We start from the raw sequence: 8,690 nt of genomic DNA, 5'->3' as shown, positions 1-8,690 counted from the left end.
TTATAACACTGACGACCTTATTTGCCTTAGATCTCGCAATCTGGAATGTCACAGATTGAGTCCTTGCCCCTTTGCAACTTGCAGTTGTCAGCTAAATAGCCTCACTAAGAGCTGAATGCGAGACCAAGAAACACACCGCCATCTTATTAGCGTAAATTCCCCAATAAGCACACAAGTGATCCATTTCCACAGTAAATATTGTGTTATTATTTTTATCTTTTGTTAGGTAGGAACAAAATCGTGACTGAAATAGAGTTAGGAACTGCTAGAACACTTGCATGCATCCCAGTTATAGAGAAGAGAGAGTCATTAACCTTTACACAAGTTTTGATGGCTAACGCTTGATAGCTTGCATGACTTTATGATAGGTTAACTAGGAAAAGTGAAATTACGAAGAGTGTAACATGAAATAGACGGGTATTTCCTGCCCCATGTGATTCAGACAATTTTTCGTTCGAAAATCCTAGTTAGGCACACATTACAGCCCACGCAGTCTTACCTGGTCCAGCAATTTTCGTATAGCTGGATTTTTACTCTCTCTCTCTCTCTCTCTCTCTCTCTCTCTCTCTCTCTCTCTTAGAGGTTAGGAATTCGCTAGGCAAAGATATTATTCTTCCTTATCGTAAATCTGACAAATCTGTAAAAGTTTATTCAGGCCATGCGAGCCAAAAATCTTGGTCAGTGCTTGCATTTGTTTAAATTACTCTATAAAAGAGAGACACGTGGTAAATTTCCATTTCATTAAATTTTTTCCAGTAAACAAGCAGTGAGAAAAGGAGACACCTGTTCATTCATTTTTCACAGAAGATCAGAAATCTTCCGAAAATTTTCGGTCGTCTCATTAATATCTGTGCAAAGCTTCACTCGGCCAGGTGTTCAGCTGAGCCGAGGTGTCACTGTATTTGTTCGTTGTATTTGTTAGTTGTTTCTCTTCATGGACAGGTACTGAACTGTCCCCTGATTCATGGGATCGCTAATGTAAACACACCACTCATGTGCTTAATCAGGTCTCTAGAATACAGTAAATATTTTTTTTTTCCTTTTCCCTTAAGCATGTGAGATATCCTTGGCAGTACCATTTGCCCGTGCATGGTAAATTAATTTTTTTCTCTGTACTCGTCATATTCTACCAAATTTTAATAGCGCACTTTCGAAATAAGCACATTCTTTTCTCGTCGCATTTTATGTTTTCTCTCTCTCTCTCTCTCTCTCTCTCTCTCTCTCTCTCTCTCTCTCTCTCTCTCTTGGCTGAAGAACAGCTACATTGTTTCTCTCACATTTAATTGTGTATATTTAGAAGCAACTGCTTCCTGTTTGCCTAGAGCAATACAATTTTATAAAAATTGCTGAACCGACAACACAATCATTCGTTCAAGCATTTAATTATGTATATTTAGAAACTACTGCTTCCTATTGGCCTAGAGCAATACAATTTTATAATACTGTACTTGCTGAACCGACAGCATAATCATCCACTCATGCATATAACTGTGTATATTTAGTAGCAACTGTTTCCCATTTGCCCAGGGCAATTTTATAATATTTGCTATGATGCCAGCATAAGCATTCACCCAGGCATTGTGACTATTTATGTGAGCAAGTAAAAATTCAAACGCATATTAAGCTGTATTAAATTCTATGTAAGCCTATTATTTTAATTGCTACTGCCAGCCCCGATAATTCTCTGCAAATCATTATTTAAGGCTTGTGTTAAGCCTTTTGCTAAAATCCAAGTCCATTCCGAGGCTTTATACTCATGTGTTTCACACAATCCAGGTGCTTATGGGACTGCTTATTCCAGTTCATTAGAACAACCTTGAGTCTTCTTAGACATGCTGAGTAAGTTCACTAGAACAACCTTGAGTCTTATGAGACTCCAAATCGCTCATCTAGCACAAACCCTAAGTTCTCAGGAACCCAATTAACAGCTTTTAACACACAAACCATCATTCTCCAGAAAGCCTTAATTTCACGCTATAGCCGGCCGAGTCCGTGCATGAAATAAAATCCAAGTTATGTCTTTTGAGACATTAAAATTCGATCATCATGAACAAACTAAGTCTTATTCAGACATTAAAATTCATTCAACATAAACAACTGAGTCCTTTAGACATACTGATTATCAAAGGGGGCACGCCCATATCAGCGTTATCTCAAGATGTCTATGATATCCAGAGCCCAGCAAAATGAGGACCTCAAGTTCTACATGTCTGGTGGAAAGGACATGGGACAGTCAGGACAAGCCCTGAGGGATTGGGTCCAAGAGAGAGTAGACGATGCCAAGGTAGAAAGAGAGACCGAAAGAATAGCCCAGGAGAAGTGAGAAGAGGCAGAAAGGCAGGAGAAAGAGAAGAAAAGAATAAACCGGGAGAAACAAGAAGAGGCAGAAAGGCAGGAGAAGGAGAAAGAAAGACAAGAGAGGGAGAAAGAAAGAACTCATCAGCTTGCAATGGCAGCTCAAGGTGTGTGCAACACACCAACACCCTCTCCACATTCAACCCTCAGCAGTGTAGGCTCCCTCATAAGGAAATGGGAAGAAGCCAAGCCTGAAGCCTGGCTCAACCACAATGAAAAGGTCCTGACGACCTATTAGCCCTCTACTGAAGAAGTGTCTCTGATCCTGGGACGACACCTTAAAGGGAAAGGTGCCATTGCCTTCAATGCTCTCCCACCTGAGGATCAAGGAATCTCACTCTTGTCCACCGACTGTTGGAGGAAAAGGTGGAGAATTATGCCCAAAGAATGAGGCCAAACTGGTCTGAGTGGATCTTCAAAAAGACCCAGGCCTTAAAATGATGGCTAGGATCTCTCAAGGCCACTAGTGTGGAGAACATCCTCGAACTCTTCAAGCTCGAGGACTTCTTATTTTATGCCCTGCCAGCCCTCGCCACCAATCTATAAGATAAGGCACCTAAGACAGTGGTTGAGTGCTGTCGCTGGGCTGACACCTGGGACACCAATCATCCTCACCTAAGTCCCCATGGATGAAGATTATATCCCTCCTCACCTGCCACATCCAACTCTCAGTAACTTCTCAAACATGGGCAAGCCCCAAAGATACCAGTGTGTGGATATTGCAAAAGAATAGGTTACCCCACTAAACAGTGACATTTCAAGGCTGAGGCTCAGCCAGAAAATCCTTCTAAGTCCCCGAATGGGACAATGCCCTAACGAGCCACGTCTAGCTCTTGGATGGAAGGTAAAGGGTCTGCTCCCTCCAGTGGGACAAGGCCAAACAAAGATTATAGCAGGAGTTATTGCCTCACTTACAAAGTTTATGGGCACTTTGCCCAATGGGCAAAATGCCCTAATAAATCAAGTACACCCACCATAGCTTCAGCAGTTACAAATTCTAAGTCTTTGGGTCATCCAGCCGAAGGTCCCATATATGTAGCACCTCCTCGAGGTAGCTACCCGCATGCCAGGTCAAGACATTTGATGACTCTGGTGCGCAAATTTCCCTCATAAGGAAAGACAAGGTTCCCTATGGTGCTAACATTAACCAACGTAGACTCGTCACAGTCGAGGGTATCAATCAATTTAAAATGATACTCCCTACTGCCCAGTTGAGAGTCAAGGGACCTCATAAATCCAAAATTTGTAACCTTGCCGTAGCAAGCTACATTTCTGGAGGTTATGACCTCCTCCTGGGACAAGACTTCCAGTCTCAATCAAAATTAAAACAATCTGGGTTCAGAGCCTCTCAAGTTATTCATTAGTCATGAGTAATTCTCAAGAGCCTCCATTCATTCCACTGCCAGTGCCACCTGAGTACTCTGTGCAGTGGCCACCTCCATCCAAGCAGATTCTAAAGCCCAGTCCTGTGCCAGGCCCTGCCCCAGTGCCACGGCACCAAATAGATCTCCCTCCTGGAGATTCCAAAATTGACTCTCAATCTCTGCCAGTGCCACTTGAGTGCACTAAACAATGCCAAGCTCTGTCCATCCTGAACGGCGAGCAATCTCCAAATCCTATACCAGTGCCTGACCCTGCCTTAGTGCCAGCACCAGAGCACGCGCCAGATCTCCATTCAAGAGATCCCAGTCCGGATCCCCTCTCTTCGCCCGGCTTGGTTGTGCTCCCAGTGCCGGTAAGAGAGACAGACTCTCCCGACCATAGTGGAAGCTCACCCAAAGGTGCAGCCTCACAACCCTTGCCTGAGCTATTCATTGCAACCTGCGGGCCTCCCACACCCACCACAACATCCTCTCTTTCCCAGTCCTCCGCAGATGCGAGTGTAAGTAAGGATTCTGCCACACCTCAACTGGCCGATGAACTCAAGCAACTGCAACCACTTGGGGCAGAGCCTGTAACGAATGCCCCTGCTCTGGCCATCAAAGAAGCCGAACTTGGTGGCACTCTGTTGTCCTCCTCAGGCTTGGTTTGACTGATCCACCTGCCAAGGAAAACCATCAACCTAAAACAGGTCCACAGAAGAAAATCATGGGGTGTAGATGGCTCCAGATTGCCAAAAGAGAGCCCCAAGCTCCTGTGGCACTAGTGCCAACCTGGCACAGTGCCACCCCTTTATCCTACGAGGACCTTGGCACCTCTATCCAGGAGAGGGTGTCAGGTTTCCTCACTTATTTACTTTCCTTATAACTTTGTAATTTATTCTTGTCCCTTAACATTTTTTCTTTTACCATTTTGTTCATTAATCATATTTTATGCCTCACAAAGGCTTATATTTTGCCTTGTTTCCCACTTTGCCAGTGCAGGATGCAGTTGACAGATGCCCCAACTTTGAAGGTCCTGGGACTTCCCGTTGCAGTCTTCTTGGCTAAAGAACGAACCTAGCCATTTCCATAGGCTAAGGAATATGATTTTGGTATATTTAATCATCACCTGGTTACAACAATTATTAATTACTTTGTATCTGTAACTTATTCTTTTCTTATTCTTTTGTGATGAATCTCGCTTCCCAGACTCACAAACTGTGTAAATTACATGCATAGTTATACCTTACGTATTTCAGTGAGTGTCACAAGGCATCTATAAGGTTAGTACCTAGTTGATGGTCTGCCTTATCACTGACTCCCAAAGTGAGATAATCTCTTTTATTATTGTTTTTCCCTAGTAATATATAACCTCTGGATTCCACAGCCAGTACTACATACTTATACATCACATGTACCTATAATGTGTGCATCCTGGCACAAGTGTTATAGTGCCCCAAATGGCACTGAGCCGTCGCTCTCAAGTATTGTGGCAACACCTAACTAAGCCTGCAAATACTTTCGTTGTACTGCCTCCTCAAGGTATATTAACCGCATGACCTTGTGACTAAAAGTCTTTTACTAATAACTGCATGGCATATTCTAAGTATAACAATATTAACCTCTCGATATTAGGTTCAATTTTATTACATATTAAGTAATAATCTAGTTATTTTATACTCATTCAATGCTGCTTATTTTCAATTCTTAGAAAGTAAAATTATTACTGTTGCAAGCAGTGTAAATTAATTCTGCAAAGTAGATTAAAAGTCGTAAGTTATTTCTTTTTTTTATAATTGACTCTGATATGCCAAAAAAAAATATATTTTAGACTAATGTACCCCAAGGGCTGTGAAGAGAAAAATTATTGCCTGTTACGATAATGTAATTTTAGCCATTTCAACCCAACTAAGGTTGTAAATGCCATCAAGGTGCGGAAGGTATCAAGAATATCCCCTCATTTGCCACATTCCAGTCAGTAAGTCAAATAAAATAATGATTAAGCAATTAATTCATATACTTTAGTATGATTCACTGTAGGCGAATTCACCTCTATAACCTCTCCCTCATCACTGCCTTTGGGGTAACCACTTTAGTTTCTTTCTTGTCCACGTGCTGCCAGAAATCCTTAAATTCCAGGTGCAGACCCGGTCAGAGCTAATCATCGCCTGAGGAAGGTCAGCTGGTGAATTGAACATGTGACCTCCACTATCTTGGAACTCGAGCTATGTGGACCCGCATTGCCATGTGGGCAGAATGAGCCCAATGCCACCTAGGAAGAGAAAAAACGTGATTCCCGAAAAATTATAAAGGGCCTTAGAGAGAGACGCTCGGTCTTAGAATTGCTCGGACGCCACCATAGGACAGATGTCCTATCCATTGCTCCATTAAACTGCCTATTTCTAACACGTGGCCGACAGTAACCAAATTAACTTTTGTTGTAAAATTATTCACTTACCCTGTCTCTCACTGGTCCCCACAAGAAGAGAACTTCAGCTCCTAAACAAGGTAAAGTACCAGGATTTAATGGTTTTTTGTCAGTCATGCTCCCTATTCGTCTTAACTATTTTCTGTTACTCTTTTCATAGTGCGATATACCTACAGTGAGACCTGTATTGCTTTTTATATTTTCTGCTGTTTAATTTGCACAGCACTGATGAGAAGTGTACAGTAATCGTATGATATTTGAGTCATGGGAATCGAGTTCAGTCTAGGCATCTTCCATGTAATTCCTCAATTCCTTCATTACAGTACTAGTTTCAGTTGAGCAGCCATAAATGTTTCAATTACAGATTATGAGTTCGTCAGCTGTGAATCTGTGCATCATCTTGTGTGTGTAGTGATCCCCAATACCTTGTTTTCAACGCCCTTTGAAGCTGGGTATTGCCCCGTTCAGTCATTTGCTCTTCATCTTTTACCGAGAATAACCAGCACATGTGTTTTCTTTTGTAAATATAATCAATTAAGTTAACTCCAGAGTCATTTAGCTTCTTCATCTTATTACCCCAGAATAACATAACCCAGTGATTTCTACCATTCTTCTGATGTGTTTTTTGTATATATATATATATATATATATATATATATATATATAATATATATATATATATATATATATATATATATATATATATATAGGAATATGTAAATATGATTATATATATAATATATATATATATATATATATATATATATATATATATATATATATATATATATATATATATATATATATATATATATATATATATATATATATATATATATATATATATATATATATCATATATATATACATATGACTCCAGAGTTTACATATATATGTGATATATATATATATATATATATATATATATATATATATATATATATATATATATATATATATATATATATATATATATATATATATATATATATATATATATATATATATATATATATATATATACCTAAATTATATATATAATATTATAGTTCTTCAGCCGTATTTTGTTGTTTATAATTTTAGCTAAGTCCTTTAAATCTCAAGGTCAGACTCACCAGATTAAATTGTGGTAATTAAGGTAAGTTACGTTTGGATATGTATTTTATGCAGATGTAATTCAGTGATTTACTGGAAGACCCCAGCTTTAAAATTATAACGAAGTTTCGCATTTTGAAAACTGAGATTTATCATTTTTGTGAACGTTAACCTCGCCCAAAGCAGTGTTTCGAGGTATGACTGGACCATGAGGCATTGTGACTGGAAGTCCCATTATCAGGTGACAGACATCCATATCTGGCATGATGTGTAACGGAATCTTTCGTTGTGGCGTCACAGAATTTTCCATCCCCAGTGTGACTCTCGAGCGTGCGTGCATGAGTGCGTTACGGCACGCCTTCTTCATGGGAAAATATGTGAAAATTATTCATTCCTACTTGAACTATTGTGAACGCTCTTTTGAGCAGTGAACCCTTTCTGTGAGAGATGGATTCTCCATGGTTGTCGAGAGTAAGTGGACATTTTAAAGTTTCGCTAATACTTTCCCTTTCAGACATTGCCTGTTCAATACTCATTATGCTTTTTCTTTTGTTTTGACTTATTATTGTTCCACTCGCATCTCTTCGATGCACTATGTGCTGGGGTCTAACAGAGTTTCTTTCTTTACCACGAATTCTTAATGGTCCTACGAGGGACTTTGGGAGAAGAATTTTCAAATATAAGGAATGTTTGGAATGGTGCATTTTACAATTTTGATAATGACAGAATTTGTGACTTGACTGATATATAGTTTAGATATTAATATGATTTTGGTCTTGCCATTTAGTTTAGTCCTGCTATGATTCTGAGATCCTGTTTTCTTTGATTCATTTTTCAGACTTGGTTTTGAGAGTCAAATTATATGACTCGTTCTTTTTAATTAATTGTTGGCTGGGTTTTAGAATAAATTCTGTTTTTCTAATATCACTGAGTTTTATTCAGTGGCCTGAGTCAATTATGGGATACGCTGGAAAGAGAGAGATAAGTGAAGGTTCGTTTTCAGATGACCGCGAGTTGCCAGCTGCCGCTTAGTGCTAGGTAACTGTTCTCCCCAAGGGAAGATAATAGTTTTCCTTTAGATGAATAAGAATGGTAAATATGCTTTCCAGGAAGGGTAACAGTTGGTGGCTCAGCTGTGATAAGTAGCTTTCGAAGAGCTTTTGTTGGGCTCTTATAGGTGATTAGGAAATGTTATTTCGGTGGGGCGTTTTCTGGGTGTGCAGCCGCTGAAGACACGAATTTTGAATTAGGTCAGCGTTTTAATCTTGGGAGGCGGCTGATAGCATTATCGGGTCTCAATTTTCTTATACTTAGTGGGTGTATAGATGCACTGTGTTGCAGGTTTATAGTGAAACTCGATGGCGTAGGTAAGACTCGCGGGTGTATGTACATACATGGTGGTGTGTTATTTTTTGTTTGGCACGAGTATATTTCCTCTTGTACGATACTCG

At 39.7% G+C, this 8,690-nt stretch overlaps 1 protein-coding gene across 1 annotated transcript in view; it reads right to left on the bottom strand.

Moving 5' to 3' along the window:
* Nucleotides 1–1,950, bottom strand: part of LOC136835086 (leucine-rich repeat-containing protein 1-like) — an 11,653-nt gene extending 9,703 nt beyond the window's left edge. The window contains exon 1 of the mRNA XM_067098266.1: nt 1,945–1,950. Coding sequence (XP_066954367.1) covers nt 1,945–1,950 — 6 coding nt within the window. The remainder of the gene's footprint in view (nt 1–1,944) is intronic.
* Nucleotides 1,951–8,690: the final 6,740 nt, after the last annotated feature.

The sequence above is a fragment of the Macrobrachium rosenbergii genome, chromosome 54 (genome assembly GCF_040412425.1).
Source record: "Macrobrachium rosenbergii isolate ZJJX-2024 chromosome 54, ASM4041242v1, whole genome shotgun sequence".
Taxonomy (NCBI): Eukaryota; Metazoa; Arthropoda; class Malacostraca; order Decapoda; family Palaemonidae; genus Macrobrachium; species Macrobrachium rosenbergii.
The sequence above is the reverse complement of the archived record's forward strand: the minus strand, read 5'-3'. Positions and strand labels throughout refer to the sequence as shown.